We start from the raw sequence: 25,126 nt of genomic DNA, 5'->3' as shown, positions 1-25,126 counted from the left end.
TGGGTTCTGGGGTCCCCCCTCACTCCCCAAAGGACTTAAATTTGGGGTTAAAAAAGGCAAAAACCCAAGTTTTTATTTAAATAAACCCTAACGGAGGAGGGAGGACACACAGTGGAGGGGGAAACTGGGGGGACACAGTGGAAAGGGGGGACACAAAATTTGGGGACCCTTAGAAAAATCTACAGTTTAAAAGTGACCCCCCCCGCCCCCCCTCCCCCCCCCAGGGCTGCACCCCGCTTCCCCCCCATAGCAAAATAACTGTATTAAACCCTAAATCCCAACAAAACACCCCAAAAATGAAGCCAGGGGGTGTGAGGGAGCTGGGAGCCCTCGCAGGTGGGGGACCCTGGGGTTCCCCCCCGCCCCCCCCCCCCCCCCCCCACCTCTCCCACCAGAATCCCCCAACCTCCCCCAGCACCCCAACCCTGCCGGAGCCCCCGAACTGCCCCCCTGGGCCCCACAAATTTGGGGGAATGGGCTCAGCAGAGCCAAAGTCCTTCTTGAAGTGTCATTGGGGGAGGTCCCCAAAATTTGGGCCCCTCCAAAAACTCCTGCAGGCCCAGAAAGGGGGTTCAGGGCAGAAAAATGGGGGGGCGCAAACTCATCTCTCTTGCCACTTGGAGCAGTCTGTGATGGGGGGAGAGGGACCCCCCAAAATGGGGGGAAGAGCAGGGCCCACCTCGTGGTCTCTGGGGGCTGCTCCTGCCCCCCCCCAACCTTGCCCCTGATCCAGGGGTTTTCCTTTCCCTTGGAGCAGGGTTTCCCCAGAAACTGGGGTCCCCTTGCCCCCCCTTCCTTGCCCCCACCTAGGGCGCAGACCTCCCAGCATGGGGGACATAGGCAGCACCCCAAAACTATGTGGAAGTAGGGGAAGCCCCCCAAAATCTGAAGGAGTTCCAGAGGAAATGGGAAGTGCTGCTGAGTGTCCCACAGGATGCGCCGCTCAAGGGGGCCCCCAAATTCCTTTTCCTATTTTCCAAAAAAAAAAAAAAAAAGGGGTGTACCCCCCCAAGCTGAGGCACTCCCCAACATCTTCAGTTTTCCTCCTTTTCCCAAAGAAGAGAGGGATTGTTGCTGCTGTTCCCAGTGGGACCCTCCTACCTGTGCACAGGCATCCCGGATCCGCCGGGATTTCAGGCAGTTTGGGGGTTCCCAGTCTTTCCTAAGAGGGGGAGGGGTGGATTCAGGGGTATAACGATGGCGGGGGGGGGCACTTGAAGATTCCAGGAGGATTTTTGGGATCATAATCCAAGTTTTTAGGCCGGAGGGCAGGAACGATCCGTTTTTTCATGCTGGCAGCACTCGTGTTCTTCCCCATCCTTAGAGGGGTGAGAAATCCAGGTGAGGCAGAGCATGGTGATGTGCGGGGGTGCAGGAAGAAACACCCCCCTCCCGCACCCCCTGAACTTCCCGGTATTTCCAGATTTTCACAGCAGGAGCTGGGAGTCGGGCGGGGTCTTGGTCTGGCAGCCTTGGCACATGCGCTTGTGTCGGAGCAGCCGGTCCGTGCGGGAGAAGCTCTGCGGGGACAAGGCGGGCTCAGGTCTGGCGGTGGCGCTGGGGATGCCCCGCCCATTCCCACGGGAATTCTCCGGGAATACCTGCATGCAGCGCTCGCACTGGTAGGGCTTCTCCCCGCTGTGCACGCGCTTGTGCCGCTCCAGGTGGTACTTCTGGATGAAGCGCATGTCGCACATATCACACTCGAACGGCTTCTCCCCTGGAATTCCGGCCGGGAATTAGTGAGGGAAGGGCCGGGGAGACTGGGACTGCTCATTAACGAGGGTTCATTAGCGGTGGAGGGAAGGGGTGGGGGGGCTGCTCATTAATGAGGGCTCATTACCGGTGTGGATGAGGATGTGCCGTTTGAGGTGGTAGCTGCTCCGGAAGGCGCCGAAACAGTGGTCGCAGATGAAGTTCTTGAGCTGGAAGGAGCCGTTTTGCTCAATCACCACCATCTGAAATGGGGGGGATTTGGGGGTTCAGAGCCGGGGGGACCCCCAGCAGCCCCCCCAAATCCCCCCCCCCGGCCGTCCTGCGCCTGCCGGAGTTTGGGAGATTGTCTTCCTCCTCCTCCTCCTCGTGCGGCGCGGCGGCAAACCTGGGATCCTCGGCGGGAGGAGCTCGGGGGTCCCTCGGCGCCGGGAACCCGCTTGCGGCGCTGCCGGGGGGGCGAGGGGGTGTCAGCGGCCCCCGAGATGGCCCCCGACCCCCCCCAGACCCCAAAATCGAGGGGGGACCCCCCGCTGGGGGAGGGGACCTGCCTTTTTCATGGATTTCTTGGGGTTGGAGGCCTCAGGAGCATCATCGTCCTTGCGGGCACGGGGCTTGTCGGGGTCCTGGCGGAGGGACTGGGGGGGACAGGAATTGGGGTGGGGGTTGGAAAGGGGGGTTTGGGGAGCAGAAGTTGGGAGGGGTTTGGAACAGGGCAGGAATTGGGGAGACGGGATTGGGAAGAGGGGATTGTGGGTCCAGGAATTGGCAGGGAGGGGTTTGGGAAAGGGTGATTGGGGGGCAGGAATTGGGATGGGGGATGGCGAGGGGGGAAGTTGGGACGGGGGGGAAGTTGGGACGGGGGAAGAAATTGGGGGGCATTTGGGAAAGGGAGATGGAGGGACCAGGGATTTGGAAGGGGACAGGAATTGGGGAGGATGGATTGGGAAGGGGGGATTCGGCAAGCAGGAATTGGGGCAGGTTGGGGGAGCAGGAATTGGGGGACGTGAATTGGGATGGGGGGATTAGGGAGGGTAAATCGGGGCAGGAAATTGGGGAGGGGGGGTTCAGGATGAGCGGGAATGGGGAGGTTGGGGGATAATGGAATTGAAGGGGAAACAATGGAATTAGAACAGGAAAATCCGAGGCAGGAAAAGACCAAATAAAAGAGGAAAAATCCAAATGAAGGAGAAAAAGTCCAACAAAAGAAAGCAAAGGGCAAGTGAAGGAAGGAAAATCAAGTAAGGGCCGGAAATAGGAAATGAAAGGATGAAAAACTCAATTAAAGCAGAAAAAGGTCAAATGAGAAGTGGGAAAATGAAACTAAAGTAGGAAAACTAAAGGAGGAAAAAGCCAAATAAAGGCAGGAAAAAGCCAAATTAGAAGTGGAAAAGGTCAAACAAAATGTAGGAAAGGATGACTAAAGGGAGAAAACCTCAAATTCGAGGAGAAAAAATTCAAATTCAAGGAGGAAGAGGCAAATTAAAGGTGGAAAATGCCAAATTTGGGGCAGAGTAGCCCAAGTTAAAGCAGGAAAAAAAATTAGTTGGAAACCCCCCAAAAAAGTCAGAAAAAAAGAAATTAAACATAAAAAAAGCAAATTAAAAGTGGAAACCCCCCAGATTAAGTGTGGCAATACCCAAATTAAAGGTGGAAAACTCCAAATTAAAGGTGGAAAACTCCAAATTAAAGCAGGGAAGCCCCAAATTAAAGGTAGGAAAAGCCAGACTGACGGCATAAACCCCCAAATTAAGGGCAAAATCCCCCAGTCAAAGGTGGGATCCCCCATGGAAGGTGCCAGATCCCAGCCAGGGCGTCCCACTCCGTACCAGGAGGTCAGGGCTGGAGCCCCGTTCCCGGTTCCCGTCCTGTTTCCCGCCGGATTTGGGCATCATCTTCTTGCTGGCGACGGTGGGGACGAGGCAGACGCCCGAGAGCCCCTCGCAGGCCAGGAGACTCGCCTGGAACAGGGAGGGACCCCCAGGATCAGCCCCCAGCCCGGGAACACCGGGGGGCACCCTGGAGGGGGGTGGGGCAGCAGTCCCCTGCTTCTGGGCCCTGATGGGAGCTTTGGGATAATCTGGGGAAACTCTGGGATGATCTCGAGGAAAGTTTGGAATAATCCTGGGGAAACTTTGGGATGATGTCAAGGGAAGTTTGAGGTAATCTGGGGAAGCTTTGGGGATGATGTCAGGGGAAATTTGGGATGATCCCAGAATAGTTCTGGGAAGACCCCCAAAGTGGGACAGAGGGGGTTGAACCCTCTTCTTTCAGCCCAATGAGGATTTAAAGTCAAATGGGAAAATTCAAGGGAATTATGCGCAACTTTGGGATAATCCTGTGGAAAAGTGGGATAAACCCATGGCAAAATGGGAAGACCCCAAAACTGTGAATGGAGGAGGATGAACCCCCTTTTTTGAGGCCTGTTGGGACCTAAGGGTTAATGGGAAATTAGGGGATAATCCCAGGGAAAAAATGGGGAATTATGGGGAAAATCTGGGGTAATTCCTGAATAATTTTGTTAAGAGCCCCAGAGAAGGAGGGTTTAGGGGGGGGTTGAGCCCCAAATTGATTTGATGCCTGACAGGACCTAAATGCTACCGGGGAAATTTGGGAAATCCTGGAGAAAACTGGGATAATCACAAGGAAAATTCAGGATAAATGTGAGGAAGTATTGAGAGAATACCAGGGAAAACTGGGATAATCCTGGGGTAACTCTGGGAAGACCCCAGGGTGTGTTTGGGGTTGGAAAATCTTCTTCCAGCCCAGAGAGGATCTAATGGATAAGGAAATTTCAAGATAATCCTGGGGAAAATTTGGATTATCCCAGGGAAAACTGGAACAATTCAGGAATAACTCTGGAAAAACCCCAAAAGTGGGGAGGGAAAGGTGGGGTGAGGCAAAGACACTCCCAAACCATCTACTGAATGACTGACCTGCCTTTATTGGGGCCCTAAAGGCTACTGAAGAAATTTGGGAAATCCTGGGGAAAACTGGGATAATCAGGGGAAAAATTTGGGATAATACTGTGGAAGTTTGGGAAGAATCCACATGTTGAGGGGCATCTTGAACCTCCTTTTTTGAGGCCTCACAAGCCCTCAGGGCTAAGGGGAAAATTCAGGGTATTTCTGGGGAAAATCAGGATAATCTTGAGGGGAACAGGGATAATCCTGTGATATCCCCTGAAGCAGGATGGGGGGATGGGGAGGCACCCCCCACCCTGGCGCAGGGGGAGGGAAGCTCCAGCTCTCTCCCCTCTTCTTTCCCTTTTCCCATTTTTTTGGGGCCATTGTTCCCCCAAATTCCTGGGCCTGGGGGTGTCAGGATGCAGGGGGTGGGGGCTCATTACCTGAGCCATGCTGTGGGAGCCTTTGGCCTTACTTCTTGCCCAGGTAAAGCTCGTTTGGGGTAAGAAAAGGTGGGATCAGTAAATTTTTATGGATTTTTGGGCGGGCTCCAGTACCCGCCACGGCGCCGCCATTCCTTCTTCTCCTCCTCCTCCTCCTCCTCCTCCTCCTCCTCCTCTTCCTCCTCCTGAGGGGGCCACTGGGGCAGGAAGGGGGGGGAGACAGGGCCGGGCTCTCCCCCAATGCCGGGACCCCCCGAGCTGGGCGGGTGCTGGATCTGCAGGGACGGAGCTGAATCCAGAGGGATCCGCCTGGGGGAACAGCAGGAAAAGGGGTCAGAGGCGGGGTCGGGGGAACAGAGGGGGGGTTGGGGTGGGGTCAGGGGGGAACAGTGGGGGGGCAGTGGGGGTCAGAGAAGGGCCTGAAGAGGACCTCGGGGTGGGAGCCGGGGGGGAAACAGGGACACCCCGCGAGGAATGTGGGGGGGGTGTCCCAGGACCGGATGGCACTGGGGGGGGAAATTCCTGAAACAGGGGGCGTCCCAGGGGAAGAAGGAAAATGAGGGTCCCGAGGGTGGGTGACTCTGGGGAGCGGGAGGTGGGCGTGGGGACGGTTCCGGGGATCCCGAGAGTGTCTGTAACCTGCGGGGGTTGGAGGAGTCGGGGGGTGACACAGTGGGGGATCACCAAGTCTCGGGGGGGGGCGTCACGCCCGGGGGTGAGCGGGGAGGGAGGGAGCACGGAGGGGGTGGGACCACCAGGGAGACCCCGGGCACAGTAGAGATACCGGGGGTGTCCCAGCGGCTGTGTCCCGGGGAGGGGTCACAACCGGGGAAAGGCCTGGGGAGGGCCACGCCGGGAGGGGCCGCACCGGAGATCGGGGCCGCCTCTCTCGTTAGGGACCTCCCCCCAATCCCTCCCCATCCCCCTCCCACCCCGAGCCCGTTCCCCTTCCCTCATCCCCCGTGGGAACGGCCCCCCGGTGCCGGTCGGAGTCCAGGCGGCCCTCAGGGTGCCGGAGAGTCTCGCAGGGGGTGTCACGAGGGGGTCGATCCGTACCTGCCGCGGCCCCTCCGCGCTCCGACCGCCCGAGCCCGGCCCCGCCGCCCCCCCGCCGCCGCCGCCACCCGGAACCGGAAGCCCCCGCCCCCGCCGCCGCTTCCGGGGCCGCAGGGCGCCGGGCGGAAGTGCGGGCTTCCGTGCGCATGCGCAGAGCGGCGGCGTGACGGCGAGTACTGCGCCGCCATCGTGGGGGAGCTGGGGAGGTGGGGGGAGTTACCATGGCAACGGCGCGGCCTGGACTCCTCTGAGAGCCCCCGACCCTCTCCAGGGGAGGGACCTATCCGGGGAGGGTCGCACCCCCCGTCGATCCCCCCTGACTCACCGCGAGCGGGACCCACTACAGCCCCCTACATGTCCCCCCATCCGCGACAGGGACCGAACCCTCCCACCCGCCAATCCTCCGCCGGCGCCACGCCCCGCGGCCCCCACTCGCGACAAACCCTTGGGGACCCCCCACTACAACCCCGCTTTGGGCTCCCCCCCTCACTCCCACCCCTTCCCTTTGGGTGTCCCCCGTTACTCCTTTTGGGGGCTGGTCCGCCCCTTTCCTCTGCCCCCCCTTTTTGTCCCCCCAGACTCCCCCGGGGCCGGTACTGGCTCTCCCCGTGGCGTCTGGGAAATGAGGGGGATACTGGAAATGGAGCACTGGGATTTGGGGTACACTGGAAATGAAGGGCACTGGGAATGGGTGTGGGGACACAGGACATGGGGGACACCAAACACTGGTGGGGGGACACACTGGGAGTGATGGGAGGACACTGGGGACAGGTGGGCTGCACAATGGGGACAAGGGGGACAATGGGAATAAGTTTGGAGACCCTGGGAATGGGTGGGGGCCACACTGGGAATGGGTTGTGGGGACACTGGGAGTGGGAGGTCATATGGGGTCACCACTCTTCCCATAGATCCGGGGACACAGTCCTAACCCTGCCCCCTGTCCCCAGAACCCTCCGGGGCTCCTTCCCGAGTCCTGGACTTTGCTCCTTGCCCCCTGGCGACGTGACCAGAGGAAAATTCCATCCTGGGGAGGGAAGAGAGAGGAGCTGGGAAAGCCTGATCCAGAAGAGCCTGATCCCAGGAAAAGCTTCTCCTGGGAGCACTTAATTCTAGGATCCCCTGGTCCCAGGATCACCTAATCCTGATCTTGGAAAATTGCAGCTGGCAGAAGTGAGAGGAGAGGTGAGTCCAGAGAGCCTGATGCCTGCAGAAACCCATCCTGGGAACACCTAATTTTGCAATCATCCTGTTCCAGAACTACCTCATTCCAGAAGAACATCATTCTGGAATCGCCGTATCCCAGGAGAATTTCATCCTGAGAGAGCCTTATTCCAGGAGCACCTCATCCCCAGGGAAAGCTCAGCCTGGGATCACCTTATCCCAGGAGATCCTTGTCCCACAATCACCTTGTTCTGGGACCACCTTATCCCAGAAGATCCTTGTCCCGGCATCACTTTATCCCAAGATTATCTCCTTCCAGGAGAAGCTCATCCTGGGATCCCCCACTCCTGCCACCTGCTGCCAATTCCAGGGTCCCTCCCGCTGCACTTTGGGGTCTCCTTGTGTTCTCCTGCCATGGCTGAGCCCTCTGGGTCTGGGGACAGCATCTCATTGGAATGTCCTGGCCTGGACACGGCCGCTGGGGAGGAATTCCTGCAGGAAGTGTTCCAGATCCTGCTGGAGGAGGGCGTGCGGAAGAGCACAGATGTGACACAGAAGGTTGGGACACTGGGGCACTCGGGAGAGGGGGGGTCCCCAGTCCCATCCCTCCCATTCCTGTTTCCAGTACCATTCTCAATCCCAATCCCATTCCTGTCCCCACAGGTACGTGACTGGAAGGAGCTCCCTGGGAAGGGGTGGGGTTCCTGATTTGTCCCTATTGCTTGTCCTGTTCCCAGTCATTCCCTGTCCCAGTCCCAATCCCATTCTCATTCCCAGTCATTCCCAATCCTATTCCCAGTCATTCCCAGGCATGTGACTGGAAGCAGACTTGGAAGGGGATGAGGGTCACAATATTGCTCCTTTCCCAGTCCTATTCCCATTCTGAAAACCAGTTCCAGTCCCATTCCCAATCCTGTTCCTAATACAAGTCCTGCTTCCAGCCCTGTTCCAACAGCCAGTCCCATTCCCAGTGCCATTCTCAGTCCCGTTCCCATTTCAAGTCCTGTTCCCATTCTGAGTCCCCTTCCCAATCTTATACTCTGAACAGGACTGGGAGTGGCACTGGGGCTGGGAATGAGAGTAAGTCCCAGTTGCAGTCCCATTCTCATTTCCAGTCTCGTTCCCCATCTTGTTTCCATTTCCAGTCCTATTTGCAGTCCCACTTCCAGCCCCATTCTCATTCCCATTCCCCATTCTGTTTGCAGTTCTGGTGCCAGTCCCATTCCCATTCTGTTTCCTGGTTCCAGTCCCAGTCCCATTCCCAGTCTTGTTTCCATTCCCAGTCCCATTCTCAACATCATTCCCAGCCCATTCCCCCTGCGGTTTCCAGTCCCGTTCCCAGTCCCTCCCAGTCATTCCCAGCACTTTCCCAGGTGTGTGACTGGAAGGAGCCGCAGGAGCTCCGGGACCTGCTGGATCTGGAGCTGCGGAGCGACGGGGAGGGGCGGGAGCGGCTCCTGCAGCGCTGCCGGGACGTGCTGCGCTTCAGCGTCCGCACTGGTGCGCTCCCAGTACACACCAGTGCACACCAGTACAGCCCCAGGCAGGCCCAGTGACTCCCAGTTTAGCTCTGCACAAACTCCATTTGGCGCAGCAGCTCTCACTTCAGCCCAGCAGTTCCCAGTGTGGCCCTGGTGCCTCCAGTGTCAAACACTGTGGCCCCTGCCATGTTCCCCTCCATGAACCCCCGATCTTCTGTGTCTCGCTTGACTGCCCCCGTGCGCCCCCCCATTTCCCCCCCTATCCACTCCCTGACCCTCCCCATGTGCCCCCAACTCCCCCATGTTCCATCTGTTCCTTCCCTACCCACCCATCCTTCATGTCCCCCCATCCTCCATGTCCCTCTTGTGTCCCCCCTGATTCCCCTATATCCCCCCTGCCCCCTCATTTTCCCACTTCCTCACACCCCCTCATTCTGCCCTCCATGTCCTCCTCCTGTCTCCCCAGTCTCCTTATGACCCTGCTATGACTCCGCCGAACCTCCCAGGTCCTTCCCTTATCTTCCCGTGTTCCACCCCCCACGTGCCATCCCAAACTCTCTCATGGTCCCCCCCATTTCTCCCTATCCCCTCCCATATCTCTCTCTGTTCCCCCCTCTCCCCCCCCATGTCCTCCCCTGACCACCCTCTGTCCCCAACGTGTTCCCCCAGGTCACCCCCGCTTCTTCAACCAGCTTTTCTCAGGGCTGGACCACCACGCCCTGGCTGGCCGGTTCCTCACCGAGACCCTCAACACGAGCCCGTGAGCCCCCGACACTCCCAAAGGGGGGCTGGTGGGTGGGGAGACCCCTCAAAAACCTGCTGTGACCCTCCCCTCCCCCAGATCCACCTGCAAGGAGCTCCTGGTGCTGATGGAGTGGGGGGAGGATTTTGGGGTGCTCAGGTTTGGAGGGAGGGTTTTGGGGGGATTGAGGAGCCCAAATGAGAAAGTACCTGCCAAAACCCTTTGCTGACTCCCCTGATCTGGCCCCCAGTGTTGGTGCTGATGGAGGGGGGGTTTTGGGGGGAGGGTTTTGGGGTGCTGAGGCTCTGGGGAAAGTTGTTTGGGGTTCTGAGGTTTCAGGGGGAGGGGAACCCCCCAACTCCTGCTGGGCCCTTCCAGGTACACATACGAAGTGGCCCCAGTGCTGGTGCTGATGGAAGAGCAGGTCCTGGCCAAGCTCCGGGAGCTTGTGGGGTGGAGCAGCGGCGACGGGATCTTCGCTCCCGGTATCCCAGACCCTTCCTGAGGGGTATCCCTGTCCCCCCTCTGCCCCTGGCAGCCTGTCCATGGTGCCCTGGGGGTGAAACAGAGGTCCCTGTCCTGGGCAGGGGGCTCTATGTCCAACATGTTGGCCATGAATGTGGCGCGATTCCGGCGTTTCCCGGAGAGCCGGAGCAGAGGGAACTGGGACCTGCCTCGCCTGGGCCTGTTTGCATCCCAGGAGGTGGGAGTGGGGGCTCGAGGTTACCCCAAAACCTAATCCTCAGAGTAATCCCAATTCTAATCCATGGGGTCATTCCAAACCTTATTCCTGGGGTCACCCCAAAACCTGATCCCTGAGGTCATCCCAAAACCTGATTCCTGGACTCATCCCAAATGTGGCCCCCTGAGGTCACACCGAACCTGATCCTCTGGGTGACTCCAAATCTGATCCCTGGGATCCCCACAAAACATGATCCAGGGGGTCACCTGGAGTCATCCCAAAACCTGATCCTGCTGTTGCCCCAAAGCTGATCCTTGGAGGTTGCCCTAAACCTGATCCATGGGGTCACCCCAAAACCTGCTCACAGGTTACCCCAAAACCTGGCCTGTGGGGTCACCCCAAGTCTGATCCCTGAGATTACCCAAAATCTGGGGTTACCCCAAGTCTGGTCCCTGAGGTGACCCCAGATCTGGTTCCTGGGGTCCCCCCAATCCCAGTCCTGTTTTCCTGCCCAGAGCCATTACTCCATCCTAAAAGGAGCTGCTCTCCTGGGAATTGGCACGGACAATGTTCACCTGGTGCGGACAGATGAGAGGTGAGTGCTGGGAGGTCCCGAGGGACCCCAGGTCAGGGGATTCCTGCATGTATCCATCCCTATCCCTTCCTTTCAGGGGGAAGATGATCCCGGAAGAGCTGGAGAAGGAGATCCAGAGGGTGAAAGCTGAGGTCAGGAGAGGCTGCACACCTCAAAGCCCCTCAAACTCCCCAATGCCTCCACAGTATCCCCAACGGCCTTCCCAGGGTTCCCAAAGCTCCCTCAAAGTCCGTGTGTCCCCCTCTAAGTCCCCAAAGCCTCTCCAATGTTCTCAAAGCCTTTCCCATGTCCACAAACCACCCTCCATGTCCCTCAATGTCTCCTCAAATCTCCCCAATGTCCCCCCAAATAACCTGAATATCCTCCAATGCCCCCCCACTGTCTCTTCAACTCTTCAATGCACCAAAGTCCCCTGTCCTCCCCAGACCTCCTGTCCCCCCTTAAAGTCAGTCCCCTGTCTGCCCCAAAGTCCTCTGTAGCCCATTTCCTGCACCCCCAATGTCTCCCTGTATCCTCCAGCCCCCCCCAGCCTTCCTCCTCAGCCCCCTCAAAGTCCCCACAAATGCCCACCCAGGGCTCAGAGCCCCTTCTTTTTCTGTGCCACCATCCTGGCCACCTTTGACTCCCTATGCTCCCCTGCCCTCTACCCCCTTCCATGCCCCCTGCACCCTCCAATACCCCCAGACCCCTCCCTAATCCTCCCCCCAGGGCTCGGAGCCCCTCTTTGTGTGTGCCACGAGTGGCACCACCGTCCTAGGTGCCTTCGACCCGCTGGACGCCATCGCCGACGTCTGTGCCCGCCACGGGCTATGGCTGCATGTGGACGTGAGTTCAGGGGTGCTTGGCTGGCGGGGGGCTCGGGGGTCCCCCTGTGGGTGCTGATCCCCCTTTTCCTGCAGGCAGCATGGGGGGGCAGCGCCCTCCTGTCCCCCCGACTCCGTCACCTCCTTGCCGGCATCCACAGGTGTGTCCCTCCCCCTACCCCTGCAAAAGACTCCCACCCACCCTCTGAGCTTTTGGGGATACCCTTTTTCCCCACAGGGCCCCCCCAAACTCTGCTGTTTCCCCCCACCAGAGCTGACTCAGTGACCTGGAACCCCCACAAGCTGTTGATGGTGGGGTTGCAGTGCTCGGCATTCCTGCTCCATGACAGCTCCGTAGGTGCCCCCCATCCTGAATTCATGCTCCTAGGATGCCTTCTGGGCCCCCTCATTAATTTTGGTGCCCCCTGCTCCTCCCAGGGGCTCCTGCAGCGCTGCCATGGCGTGGGGGCCTCTTACCTGTTCCAGCGGGACAAGTTCTACGACGTGTCCCTGGACACAGGGGACAAGAGCCCCCAGTGCGGCCGCCGTGCCGACGGCCTCAAGCTCTGGATCCTCTGGAAAGCTGTGGGGACCCGGGGGCTGGCACAGCGTGTGGAGCGGGCGTTCAGTGCCACTCGGTGAGCCCCAGGATCAGGGGGACCCTCCACCCTCCCAAACTTGGCTTCACCCCTTTGCTCTCCCCAGGTACCTGTTGGAGCAGGTGAAGAGGAGGGAGGGATTCCAGCTGGTGATGGAGGTAAGGGTGATGGTGGAATGTAGGATGGGGGATATGGACACCTAAGAGTCCTGGAGGTTGGAATGCCACAGGTTTAAATTATCCTGGAGCTTTAACTCCCTGGGGGTTAATCCCAAAGGTTTGAATCCCCAAAGTTTAAATTCCAGAGTTTTCAATCCCAGAGGCTGAAATCTCAGAGGTTTGAATACACATGGCTGAATTCCTGGCATTCCGAATCCCAATCAGATTCTGAGAATTGGGTGAATGGCCATGATCTCCTTCTTCTTCCTCTTCCTGCAGCCAGAATTTATCAACCTCTGCTTCTGGTTCATCCCACCCAGCCTGCGGGGCCAGGAGAACTCCCCGGAATTCTGGGACAAACTGGGAAAGGTGAGCCCAGAATTCCAAATTCCCCCACCACCAACAGCCTTCCAAATCCCCAAAAATCACCCAAAAAGAAAAACAAAATCCTCCTGAAATGGTGTTTCCCCCTAGGTGGCCCCAACCATCAAGGAAAAGATGATCCGGAGGGGCTCCATGATGGTGGGATACCAACCCCAAGGATCCCACGTCAACTTCTTCCGGCAAATTATCACCAATCCTGCTGTCACCCGCCAGGACCTGGACTTCTTCCTGGATGAGATACAGGAATTGGGATGGGATCTGTGAGCACTCCCCAAAACCCCTGTGAAAGACCCCAAAACCTTCCCCCCATCCCTGAGGAACAGAGCCTTGATTTCCTCCCCACATCCCAAATTGGAAATGACCCCAAAATTCCACACTTTTGGAATAAAACAGCATTTAATGGTCCTGATCTGATAATAATTTGATATAACCCCACCCTCAAAATAGGGTTTGGGGTGTAGGGGGTCCCTTAATTCCCCTGGAAGCTCCAGAGGAGGTTGTGGATTCTGGGAACAGCATGTAGTGAGTGGCCTTGTGACTCTCCTGACATTCCCATGACTTCTTGAAGCTCCAGAGGCTGGAACTTGTAGGGAAGAGGATCTGTTAGTACCCAAAAAAACTCTTGTGAGAGTACTGCAAAACCTGCTGCGTCCATCCCTGAGGAGGTGGAGCAGAGCCTGGACTTCCTTCTGGGATCTTTAAATCAGGAGTAAAGATGGATGTTCTCCGCACTTGATCCTAAAACTCAGCACTCATGGAATAAAAGAGCATTTAATGGTCCCAATTTTAAATTAATGTGATATCACACTCCCCTCGCCCAGAAATGGAGTTTGGGGGTCCCTCAATTCCCCTGGAGGCTCCGGAGGAAGTTGAGGATCTCGAGATCAAGACGATCGGCTTGCTCAAGGCAGGCTAGGAGCTGGGACGCCGTGGCTTCGTGTCGCTGCCGCCGCTGCCAATCCCGCAGCATCTCAAAACTCCGCAGGATGGAATTGTTCGGATTTTCCTCCTGGATCTGCTCCAGCCGGCTCCGCTCCAGCCCTAGATACAGAATTCCCACCTCCTGCCACTCTCTTCCCAATTTTCGGGCGACTGTCATCAAATCCTTCTCTGTCAAGCGTCGGGAATTCACGGGTGGAGCTGGAATCCCTCCAGGATGCTGTCCTGAAGTGGGGTCCCCGGTCACATTGGGGGTGTCCCCATTAGGTTCCCTGGGGGTTTCCTCCAGGATTTGCTCTTCCAGGGGCAGCTGGAAGCGCTGGATGAGGTCGAGGCGGCCGATCTGCCGCAGGATCCTAGCGGTCACATGCAGGAAATTCCCCGGGAAGCGCTCGAGGAGGATCTGGCACAACTCTGAGCGCGATGCCTGGAGCACAAGCCCGGCAGGAATTTCGCTTCCCAGTAGGTACTTCAGGTCCTGGAACTGCTTTTCCGAGAGCGCCTGGTGCACATCCAGCAGCGCTGCCCGCTCGTCTCTCGCCATCGGGGCAGAAAATCCCGCAGGGAAATGGGGTCACTGCTGGGACACAAGAGCTGGGCTAGAGGAATCACCATGCAGCCCAAAAAGTGGGGGATAAAGGGGGTGACCCCTGGGCCCAAAAAATTCGGGGTGTGAGTGGAGAGGGGTCACCCTGTGCTCCATAAATTGGGGATAGATGGGTCACCACCCACCCCGAGGGCTTTCCTGGTGCCCCCGGGGCTGAACCCTCCCAGCGTCCCCCTAGAGCACCCCGCCCTGCCTTGGGCCTGAGACCGCCGAGCCTCCCCCCAGTGGCCCCCCAACCCTGGGGCTGGGTCCCCACTGTGCCTCCCCATCCTTCCTTGGGCCTGGGACGCCCAATGTCACCCCAGTGCCCCCACTCTGTCCTGGCTCCCCCCGATGTCCCTCCCGATGTCCCCGCCGTGTGCCTAGTGCCCTTCCTTCCGGGTCCCCACGATCTCGCGGCGCCCTCGGTACTTCCCTAACCCGGATTCCCACCGTTCTCTCCCTCAAGCCCATCGTTCTCCCGCCGCCGCCGCCCCGCTCTCACCGCGCTCCGTTCCCGCCAGGGCAGTTCCGCATCTGCGGAGTGGAGGCGCGGCTTCCTCTCCCGCCACAGCGGAGCGGGGCCGCTTTGAATGGACGGGGCGCGTCCTGCGTGGGGCCGTCCGGAGCGGAGTCCGGAGCGGAGTCCGGAGCGGAGTCCGGAGCGGAGTCCGGAGCGGAGTCCGGAGCGGAGTCCGGAGCGGAGTCCGGAGCGTCGTTTGGGGGCTCAGGGGCGGTTCGGGGGTGCGGGTAGTGAGTTTTGGGCCCAATGTCCAGCCCCGAGTGCGACCGCGCGGGAGCCCTTCCCTTCGCCCGGCCTCGTCCGGTGCCCCTGAGCCCCCGTGCTCCCCAACAGCGGTGAGTGGCCACCGGGGACACCCCCCCCCCAAACGGAGAGTGAGCAATTCCCCTCGCCCCCGCCGTGTCCTTTCTTTTTTCCGCTTCCCCTTGCGAGAGCTCCGCCGCGATTGCTGAGTTGCGGGAGGAGGGGCGAGAGGGAGCGACCCCCCCCCCCCCCCCCCCCGCCAGATACAGGGGTTCCTCCGTGGGGGAATGGGAGGGGCTGTGGGGTGGGACGAGGGCAGTGCCATCATGTCACTGTGTGTGACCCCAGCGTCAGGAGGAGCACGGAAGGGCTTCGGGCAGGCCGAACCCTCCCTTGGGGGAGGCAGCGGCCCCCCCGTGGGGTGTCCTCGGGTCACCCCAGTTCTCTCCCTGCCCCCTCTCTTCCCCCCTGGTCCTTCCGTCCAGGGGACAGCGGCAATGGACGCTGGGGGGGGGTCGGCCCCCCGGGATCCCCCCGGCCCCACGGATCCCCGGGAAACCCCACTGCTCGAGGGCCCCCCCACAGGTGAGACCTCTCCACCTCCTGCCAAAGAGGCCTCTGGCCACGGCAAGAGGTTCTGAGGGGGAATCGTGGAGGGGGGGTGGATGCTTTTTCTGGGGTCCCTTAACGACCTGCAATGGGGGAGACCCTGCCCTTGTGGTACAGGGAGACCTCAAACCTCAGGGAGGGTCCCAGGGGGTCCCAGGGATGGGGGGGCTTGTGGTCCCACGGTGTGGAGGGACCCCGATCCCAGAGTATGGAGGTGACCCCATCCCAGAGTAAGGGAATCTTAGGAATGTTGGGGTAGCCCATTCCTATGGCACAGGGGTACCTCAATTCCAGGGTAAGGGGGGACAGAGATGTGAGAGTATCCTGCACCCTTCGTGTGGGGGTAGCCCAGTTCCAAGGTATTCCCCTTTTCCATGCCCCAGGATACAGGGGTGTCACATTCCTGTGGCCTAAGGGTACACCAGTTCCAGGGTCTGGGGGTGCTCCAGGGATGCGGGGATGTCCCAGTCCCATGGAATGGGGTACCCTGATCCTGGAGTATGGGGGTTCCCCAATCCCAGGATATGGGAATCTCAGGAATGTGGGGTTGTCCTGTGCCCATGGTGTAGGATGCCCTGTTCCCAGGGTATGGGGCTGTCCCAATTCCAGGGTAAGATGGTGCCCTGCTCCAACAGCCCAGGGGTGCCACAGTCCTGGGGTGCAGCGATGTCTCGTTCCCATGGAATGGGGGTGTCCCAGGGTTGGGGTACAGGGATGTCCCATTCACATGGAATGGGGTACCCCAGTCCCAGGGCATGAGGATGCCCTGATCCCAGGACATGGCAGCACCACAATCCCAGAGTTAAAGGTCAATATCACCTGATTTGGGGGTGCAGGGTTCTAATCTCATGGCATGGGAATGCCCCAATATTGGGATGCAGGGATATCCCAGTCCTGTGGGATGGGGGTGCCCTGATTTTGGGGTGTGAGAATGTCCCAGTCTCACGTATCAGGATGTCCCAGTGTTGGGGTACAGAGTTACCCCAAACCCATGGCATGAGGGTGTCCTGATTTTGGGGTGCAGGGGATTTTCTGGGTACCCCAAGTTCATCCCTGTTTTCCGGAAGGAATTTGTCTGTTCCAGCCCCTGGCCCCCCTTGCACCCCAATCCCAGACCCTTGTTTGGGTGGCAGTGCGGAGCTGCAGGAAGTGAACTCTGGCTTCGGAATATGATAGGGATGGGGGTAGGAAAGGGGAGGGAGGAGGTGGCAACAGGTATGGGGAAGAGGGAAAAGGGATGGAGAAGGCTCAGAGGAGGTGGAGAAGGGAAAGAGGGGATGGAGAATGCAAAGAGGGGATGGAGCAGATAAGGATGGGAGAAGGAAAGAGAAAAGAGGATGGGAAAAGGGGAAGAGGAGTTGGAGAAAGGTGGGAAAGAGGATGGGGAAAGGACAGTGGGAATAGAGAAGGTAGAAATAGAATGGAGAATGTGGAAAAGGAATGGAAAAGGGAAAGAGAGGATGGAAAATGGAAAGAAGGATGAAGGGACCAGTGGGACCAAGCTGAGACAGAGGGCCAGGTGCCAGTTGGAAAGGGCAGGTGTCATTGGGATGGAGCAGGCGGCAGGGGGCCCCAAGCCCCTGTCCTTGCCCAACTGGTGCCCACCCTCCTCTTGCACAGCCCATCCTGGCCCGGCCTAGCAACACCGGAAGCCCCCCAGGCCCCCTGTGGGGGGACCAAGTCCCCTGAAGGAGCTGCTGAGGCCAGAAGGGGCTGGGCTGCACCCCACTATCTGTGGGGAATGTGGGAAGGGCTTCAGCTGGAGCTCGGGCCTGGCACGGCACTGCATCACCCACACTGGGGGGTAACCGTTCACCTGCAGCGCCTGCGGGAAGGGCTTCAGCCAGAATTCCAACCTGGCCACGCACCGGCGCATCCACGCCGGGGAGAACCCCTTCGGCTGCCAGGACTGCGGGAAGCGCTTCGGGGAGAGCTCGGCGCTGGTGCAGTACCAGTGGATGCACACCGGGGGGCGGTCGTACACATGCAGGGAACGTGGGAAGAGCTTCAGCGTCAGCTCCAACCTGCGGCAACACCACTGTACCCATGGCCGAGAGCAGCCTCACCTCTGCCCTGAGTGCAGGGGCACTTTCTGGAACCCTGGCCAGCTCCGGAGGCACTGCAGGGGGCATGGGGACAGTGACACCTGGATGAGCATCAGGACACCTGGATGGGGTTGGGACACATGAATGGGGATAGGGACATCGTGATGGGCACACTAGGATGAGGATGGGGAGGAGGGGATGGGATGGGGACAAGGACAGCAGGGGTGGGGCACAAGGATGGAGATGTGTTGGTTTGGCCTGCAAGGCCTGCGGCGAGCCCTGCCTGTGTGGCTGCCCCGAGCCAGCTGCACTGCCAGTGGAAAGGGCAGGGACAGTGGCAGTAGCGTCCCCTTCCCAGCACCCTGCATGAGGGGAGGCGTTAAATAGCGCCAGCACCACAGCAGCTGCCACTGCCCTGCAATGGCAGCAGGGCTGTATGGCCAACAGTGCAAGCACAGCGAGCAGCTCCCTGATGCAGAACCTAGACAAAATCGACTTAGTGCTGTGTTGGCAATGGAGAGAGACAGGGACACTGACTCAGTGATCAGAATCTGATTTTTTTGTGGGATACAAACGCTTATATACTATTTCAGGGAGTATATAGTAGGGAGTAATGTGTACTACAATGATTAGGTTTAAATCACATACACATACTTAGGCATATAACATCTCTTGCTTGCAGAGTTTAATGGTGTTGGAATTAAATCCAATATAGCCGGATGGAACGTGCCTGGGCTTGTCCCGCCCTTGCTGCTTGACCAAAAGAGGCAACTGTGGTGACTTCACCTCAGAGACACCTCTGGCTAGCTGGGTGGATGTTGCAGCTGGGTACTTGGGACAAGTCCAGGCATGCAGGAGCTCAGGTTTACCTCTGGCAGAGGTAAGCTTTAAGGCGAGGTGAAGGAAAAGGTGTCGGGTTCTGCTAGAGGGTTTCGATCCAGAGCTTTATTCCTAGCCCACAAGCCTCTGAATCCAGCAACAGCTCTAACAGAAGTTCCTGAACCACGTGGTTGCTGTTCCTTTTAACCTCGGGGAGAGGGGGAGGGAAGGGGCAGGGATCCCACCAACCAGGTAAGGGGGGGGAAGTCTCAGGGGACAAATGACACCTGGATGGCCCAATGTCCCCCAGGGCTGAAAGGCATCTTTTGAACTCTGCCAATCCCTCAAGCTCTTCTGGAATGCCAAGATTGACAGACAGCACTCAGCAGGGGGCAAGGGAGAGGGAAGGGAGTGGTCATTGGCAACTGGGGAAGGACCGGGAAACTGAGGCAAGCTATCACACCGCAACAAATGGATTTTCTTTTTCCAGTAAACCCATTTGATTTAATCTTCTTGCAATGCTTTTGCCAAGGCATCCTGTTATCAAATCTCTTATGTTAACCAGGTCCAAAGTCCATAATCTGTCTTGTGTCCCCCAACATTCCAACAGCGCTGTGGGATCCTGCAGGAATCTTTGAACTGGTGGAACTTGTTGGCAATGGTACCTGTGGGCAGCAGTTTTTCTTCTAAGCAGAGAAGAGGAGGAAGTGAGGACATGTGAGGTAAAACAACATGGCAGCACCAAGGTCAATGGAAAAAGAGGGGGAGGAAGTGCTCCAAGTGTCAGAGCCGAGATTCCTCTGTAGGCCATGGTGAGAACTATGGTGAAACAAACTGTCCCCCTGTGATGCACATAGTCCACAGGGGATGCAGACATCCACTTGCAGCCTGTGGGAAAAGCGTTCACGCTGGAGGGGGTGGATGCCAGAGAAGGCTGTAATCCAGTGGGAGACCCAAATAGAGAGAGAGAGCCCTTGCTTCCAGACACAGAGAGAGAGAGAGAGAGCCCTTGCTTCCCAACTAGAGCAGCCTCTTCTTAGAGGACTGCACCCCAAGGCCAAGCGACCCATGCCACAACAGTTTTGGGACAACTGTTTGTCAGTGGGAGGGACCCCATGGCAAAGTAGAAAAAAGACTCCTCTCTCTGAGCAAACAGAAGATCTCGAGTGATGAACTCACCAAAACCCCCATGCCCTGTATCCCAGTGCTGTTGGTGGGAAGGAGGGAGGGGAAAAAAGTTATTGTAAGGGCTTATTTTACTTTTCCTTGTCCCCCTCTGACTCTGGTAATAATAAATTTACTTTATGCCTTTAAATTTGAACCTGTTTTGCCCTTAGAGTGTTTTTCTTCCAGTTCTTATCTCAACTCATGAACTCTTCATTAATTCTTTTTTTTCCTCTCTCTCTTCTGCCCAACTGTAACAAAATAGGGTAAGCAAACAACTCTCATGGGTGCCATGGGATTTGAACCCATGCAAAGGTTGTGTTACTGGGCATTACCTGCCCAGGGCCCTAGATCAGCTGTATATCAAGATACAGCATAGTTTCTTATCTTGTCCAAAATAAATGCACTGCCAAAAATTTCAGAAGACCACCTTTGGGAAGGGGAAATTACGTGCCAAATTGCATCTTCCAGGAGACTACCTTCAAAAGATGGAGATCAACTCCATAATCGAACAAGTTGGGGCAGTGAGTTTTCAGTAGGGGAATGCAAGGTTGGGGTAGACAAGGCTAGGCAAATTTAAGGAGGGGCAGGCAACAGAAAGGCAAGACCAGGGAAGAAAGGGCTAGGTAGGTGAAGGTGGAGGACGACTGTGTAGGGCAATAAACAGTATTTGCCTTTCCTCGGCTTGCCCTTTTTACCCCTTCCTTGCCTGACTTTGCCTTCCATGACTATCTTCTCTCTTGTCTTACCTTTCCTTTCTTTCTCAAAACTTGCTGACTGCTCTGTGTCGTTCCCTTGCTATTCCTGGCACTCCATTGCCTTGCTCGCCCATCCTCCACCCTGGCTTCTCTATCTCAGTTTTCCTGGCCTTGCTGTACATTGCCTACTCCTCTTAGGACACTCATTGCCTTGCCTGTCTAGCACTTCCCCTGCCTTGCACACCTATCCATTGCCTAGCCTTGCCCTGCTTAACACTTCTATAGCCTGTGCTGCGCTGCATGCCCATACCTTGCTATGATATGACTAATTTTCTTCCCTGGCCTGACTTTACCCTGCCTGTCCTCCTTTCAGTTCCCTTTGCCTTGCCTACTCACACCTTGCATTGCTTTATTGACCCCTCCACATCATTCATTCTCTTGTTCTTCCTTCCCCTCCACTGCCTGGCTCACCCACACCCACCTTGACTTCCCCAGTGCTTTTTCCCTAGGACTCTCATTGTCTTGCCTTTCCCACCCTTGCATTTCCTTGCTTTTCCTGCTCAACCTTGCTTTCCATTTTAATTCCTGACCATCCTTTGCCTTGCCTTCCATCCCCCAACCTTCCATTGATTTCTCCAGGGTTCTATGCCATTCCCTTCCAGTTCCTACCACTGCATTGCCTGGCATTGCCTTGCTCACCCATTCCCCACAAAGACTTCTTTAACCATTTTTTACAGATCTTGCATGCATTGCCTTGCTGGTTTCTCTAAAGACTCTCACCGTTTTATCTATCCTTCCCTTGCCTTGCCATTCCTACCCAACCTTGAATTTACTTGCCATTTCTGAACATTGCTTGCTTTGCCTTTCTGACCCCTCTTTGCAATTTATATTCCCTCCCTTCTCTCAATCACCTTGCTTTGATCAGCTCACACATCCCATACCATTACTTCCTTACCCCATTTTCCCAGTTCTTGCCTTGTTGCTTGATCCTCACGTTGACTTCATACAGCCCCAGTGTGGGGGCCAAGTGAGGTGGTGAAGTCCCGCTACCTTCCCTAAAAGTGTCTTTGAGGAGACCGCATTCGGGCAGGCTCACAACACACACACACAACTGGCATTCAAGCATGCCACGGATTGTAGCAGGCATAGGGCCTGCAAGGCCTCCATGGCAGTCAGCAGCCTAAGATAGGAAATGCCTAGTCATGATGGCTGGACTTAAGAAGCTCTTCTCCCGCCTTCAGGCCCTTGCTTATCTCTCTGTAAGATGATAGGTCACTTTTGCCTCGACCCTTACTATTGGACTGTTTTCTAAAACTCCTGTACCCTATATAAACCCCCATTCCTGCCCAGTTTGGTAGAGGAGATGTCACTGGGACCCTTTGCAGAAGACATCAATAAAGACATCTCTGTGGAACCTCACACAGTGCTTCTCATGTCTCTCCCAGAGTCTGCCAAAGGCACTTAGCAAGCCAAGAGCTGAAATCATGAATGAGCTGATAATCACTAAGAGTTGATCTCACTTAAGAGCTGAGCTTGCTAAGACTGCCTGTGCCTCTGGAGCCTGCCTGGGGGGCCTGGACAGGTCGTGCTTAATTGGACTTCTCTGTCTTGGGCACCCATGGCAGCCGGAGTTGGGAGACCCCAGAAGCCCCAAAAACCACATTAATGGATAGCTGCCCACAAGGAAACACAGGAGGTACTTCTGTGTGCGGTTCCAATGAGGGTTATTTGGGTCCAACGCCAAAGGGGTCCAGGGAAAGAAGACCCAATACAATGCAAGGTCTGGGGTTAAATGCAGGGAGAGAGGGGGCGGAGCAAAGCATCAGAGGGCTAACGATCTGAGGGCACAGGGGCAGTACACAGGGAAGGGACTAATAGGGGATGCCAGGGTGGATAGGCAGGGTTACAGGAGCCAGTGAGGGAACAGGGAGTGAAGAACTTGCTGGAACATGTACATCTGAGGGTCAAAGGGGTAGGGAAGGCCAACGGGCCAATGGGGAGAACAGAACTGGGGATAATTTACATTGTGCTGTGAGGCACCATGGGGGAAGCCTTTTTTCCCCACCCCAACCTGTAGGGAATGCCTGGACCTGCAGTGCATCTTTCCAGGGCATCACCATTGCCTTCTCCTCAGTAGGCTCATGGGCCTCCACAACTCCTCCTCCATGTTTAATCAAGAAGGCTTCCCCAATGGACTTCTGCAGGCACTTAAGAAAGCAAGGGAACGTAATCAGGACAACAACAACTATGATAAAAACCTATAAAAGTCCTTTAACAAAAGATAAAACCCATCCCGTAAGTCCCCAATATTCATAGTCCTATAGGTCCATCTGAGCTTTTTTCGATCTTGATATTTTCCACCAGCTCCTCCAGCCTTTGGGTGCTCGCATGGATTGATTTTGAATGTGATGACAAGTTGAAGCAGCACATCCTGGCAAAGTCCTGACAGCTGTGTCCATGGGAGAGCAATAGGAAATTGATGGCTGCTCTGTTCTGAAGCATTGTGTGCCTGGTAATCTCTTCATCAGCAAGTAGATTGTTCAGGGCAGTAGATGTAGCATTGACCTGCTTACTGAGCTAGCACCCCAGGTGAGTAAGCTTACCGAGGACCTTAGCAGCAGCAACCCAAGGTAAAAACAAAGAGGCTGTGACCGTCTTGCCTTTACTCCAATTGACAATTTGGCTATCACAATTTTCATTGAATTCTGTGTAGGATCTCTTTTTGCGGGCCAGTTCACTTTTCCATTTCCAATCTTGAATTAGGGTTATGTTTGGGGTAAGGGTAGTAAGCCAGCCAAGGCTGCAGGGCCCTCCTTGAACTCGTGAGGGATCCCAGCCCATACTTGATCCACACAGATAAGAAACACTCCCTGGGGGAGTACTTTGGGATAGTAAGAGGACACAGATGGTGTAGAGCTGGTGTAAGTGCATCAATTTTCTAAATTATACACTTTCTGAATGGTGTCACTTTTTTTCTGTAGATGGATTGGGTGCGACAGAATTTGGGTCAAGGCTGACTTGGTTGCGTGTAATAGAACTGAATGCAGAATATGGCTTCAAAGGACCCCAGGAAATCCAATTCCTGAGGTTCCTCTGGTGCATGTGGCAGAATCTTTGTCCACTCATCCCAGGTATCAACAAGGTTTGGTTTCTTACCTGTGTAGGGATCATAATTTGCTGTTAGAGGAATTCCCACCAGGCATGTTGACAGCAGATTTTCTACACTGCCAATGTACAAACACAGACTGTCCTGTTGAAGGGTCTTCACCAGGGTGACCCAGATGTTTTGGGGATGATGCACGCGGCTATCTGTGGTAGGGCAAGGAGCATCCAGAGCTTTATAGTAAACAGACAGTAATTAAGCTTCATCAGGAGCATGGTGGTATCCTGGGGACAAGGGGTTCTTCCTGTGGGTTTTCAAAAAGACAAGGGGAAAGATATAACTTGTTACCTTTATAAACTTTTTTCACTCTTCCCTCAACACGCCTCCTTCTTGTTTAATAAAAAGAGGGGAGTGGGAAGAGGAGAAGGATAGTTGAAAAAGTAACAGTATACATTAAGATACAATGAAGGATACAATTAAGATACAATAAAGCTAAATGAATAGGGATAAGACTTATTCAATTGGTTAAAGGTAAGTTTGCTGAAGATCTCTAGTGAATATGATGTTGTCAAATCAGTTGACTAGTTGGTTGAGTGTAGTTCTTTTCTTTCTTTTTCTTCTTCTCCAAGTGGCTTGTGTTTATTGGTGTTATTCATAGTGCAGCTCTTTGGATGGTCCTGTAGGGGCTGTGCTTGGCACCTTGACAAAGGGCTTGATGTTTTTGCCCAGGATCCACCTTGGGCCTGACCCTGTAGAAACACAGGCATACCCTCTCCCCTGAGTTATTAATGGGAAAGGGCCTATGATTTGTTTGGATTCGGGGTCCTTTATCAACACAGGTGGTGTCTCCTTGAGCTGGGCTTGAGTGGAGGTGGAGAAGTGCCTGAAGATAGGGAAAGCTGGCAAAGGAACTGTTAAGAAAGTTGATGACATACAAAGCTTTGCAGAGCCTTTCAGTGCTGGATAATGTTCTAACGCACCCCTCCGCCCCCCCTTCCCGCCTCACCACACTGCTGATCAAGGACCTGCTTGATGGTATGATGGGCTCTTTCAACACTGACTGTCCTGTTGGATGCCTGTGCTGTGCTTCACTCCCCACTGATTAAGGAATTGTTGGAATTTGTGGGAGGTGTAAGCAGGGCTGTTGTCTGTTTTGATGGCCTGTGGAATGCCCAAGGTGGAAAACGCAAGGAGGAAGTGCCGGATTACATACTTGGCCTTCTTTCCTGCATGCACTAAGGTAAATACAGCCCCAGAAAAAGTATTGATTGATCTGTGAATGTATTTTTATCCTCCAAAAGAGGGGTAGTGGGTGACATTGGTCTGCTATAGTTGTAGGCTTTCTGGACTATGGGGGTTTACCATGATCCCCATCAACAGTAATGCATGTTCTTGGCAATTGGGGTAGGAGCCCACAATTGCCCTTGCCTGATCATGAGGTAACTTGAACACCTGCATTAACGTGGGTATGTTCTGATGGAAGCAGTTGTGACTCAGCTTGGCCTGCTGAGAAATGTTCAGCAAAGTGTTGTAGACTGCCATGGCCACAGCATCAGCTCTCCAGTTTCCTTCGGTGATAAGGTCCTGGGAGGTTGGTGTGTGACCTTACATACATAATATGATAGGGTTGCTCTCTGTGGGAGAGAAGGTAAACAAGTCTTGAGAGAATCTTAC

The 25,126-nt window shown here is 55.9% G+C and overlaps 3 protein-coding genes across 12 annotated transcripts; 1 reads left to right on the top strand and 2 right to left on the bottom strand.

Moving 5' to 3' along the window:
- Nucleotides 1–1,214: 1,214 nt before the first annotated feature.
- Nucleotides 1,215–6,236, bottom strand: ZNF740 (zinc finger protein 740). 4 transcript variants are annotated; one of them, XM_071455974.1, is made up of 8 exons: nt 6,119–6,233; nt 5,063–5,371; nt 3,543–3,674; nt 2,265–2,351; nt 2,102–2,161; nt 1,844–1,958; nt 1,602–1,720; nt 1,215–1,520 (listed from the first exon to the last, which is right to left on the bottom strand). In XM_071455974.1, the coding sequence occupies exons 2-8, from the start codon at nt 5,069–5,071 to the stop codon at nt 1,428–1,430; spliced, it is 615 nt and encodes a 204-aa protein (XP_071312075.1). In that variant the 5' UTR covers nt 5,072–5,371; nt 6,119–6,233; the 3' UTR covers nt 1,215–1,427. The 4 variants fall into 4 exon arrangements, with proteins under 4 accessions (XP_071312075.1, XP_071312074.1, XP_071312076.1 ...); XM_071455973.1 differs by having other exon boundaries at nt 5,177–5,371; XM_071455975.1 differs by lacking the exon at nt 2,102–2,161 and having other exon boundaries at nt 5,177–5,371; nt 6,119–6,235.
- Nucleotides 6,237–6,317: 81 nt separating this feature from the next.
- On the top strand, nt 6,318–13,128 carry CSAD (cysteine sulfinic acid decarboxylase). Of its 5 annotated transcripts, XM_071455959.1 has the most exons (16): nt 6,318–6,778; nt 7,066–7,300; nt 7,374–7,837; nt 8,653–8,779; nt 9,430–9,520; nt 9,881–9,987; nt 10,090–10,205; nt 10,700–10,779; nt 10,856–10,910; nt 11,488–11,604; nt 11,679–11,743; nt 11,855–11,936; nt 12,021–12,220; nt 12,288–12,339; nt 12,619–12,708; nt 12,814–13,128. In XM_071455959.1, the coding sequence occupies exons 3-16, from the start codon at nt 7,694–7,696 to the stop codon at nt 12,985–12,987; spliced, it is 1,500 nt and encodes a 499-aa protein (XP_071312060.1). In that variant the 5' UTR covers nt 6,318–6,778; nt 7,066–7,300; nt 7,374–7,693; the 3' UTR covers nt 12,988–13,128. The 5 variants fall into 5 exon arrangements, with proteins under 5 accessions (XP_071312060.1, XP_071312059.1, XP_071312062.1 ...); XM_071455958.1 differs by having other exon boundaries at nt 6,381–7,300; XM_071455961.1 differs by lacking the exon at nt 8,653–8,779 and having other exon boundaries at nt 6,381–7,300.
- Nucleotides 13,101–15,153, bottom strand: LOC139604747 (ankyrin-3-like). 3 transcript variants are annotated; one of them, XM_071455972.1, is made up of 2 exons: nt 14,754–15,153; nt 13,101–14,261 (listed from the first exon to the last, which is right to left on the bottom strand). In XM_071455972.1, the coding sequence occupies exon 2, from the start codon at nt 14,204–14,206 to the stop codon at nt 13,565–13,567; it is 642 nt and encodes a 213-aa protein (XP_071312073.1). In that variant the 5' UTR covers nt 14,207–14,261; nt 14,754–15,153; the 3' UTR covers nt 13,101–13,564. The 3 variants fall into 3 exon arrangements, with proteins under 3 accessions (XP_071312073.1, XP_071312072.1, XP_071312071.1); XM_071455971.1 differs by having other exon boundaries at nt 13,101–14,242; XM_071455970.1 differs by having other exon boundaries at nt 13,101–14,239; nt 14,754–15,152.
- Nucleotides 15,154–25,126: the final 9,973 nt, after the last annotated feature.

This window comes from Agelaius tricolor, unplaced genomic scaffold, assembly GCF_023055355.1.
Source record: "Agelaius tricolor isolate 1412-34295 unplaced genomic scaffold, bAgeTri1.0.p SCAF_55, whole genome shotgun sequence".
Classification (NCBI taxonomy): Eukaryota; Metazoa; Chordata; class Aves; order Passeriformes; family Icteridae; genus Agelaius; species Agelaius tricolor.
This window is presented reverse-complemented; position numbering and strand designations above follow the sequence as displayed.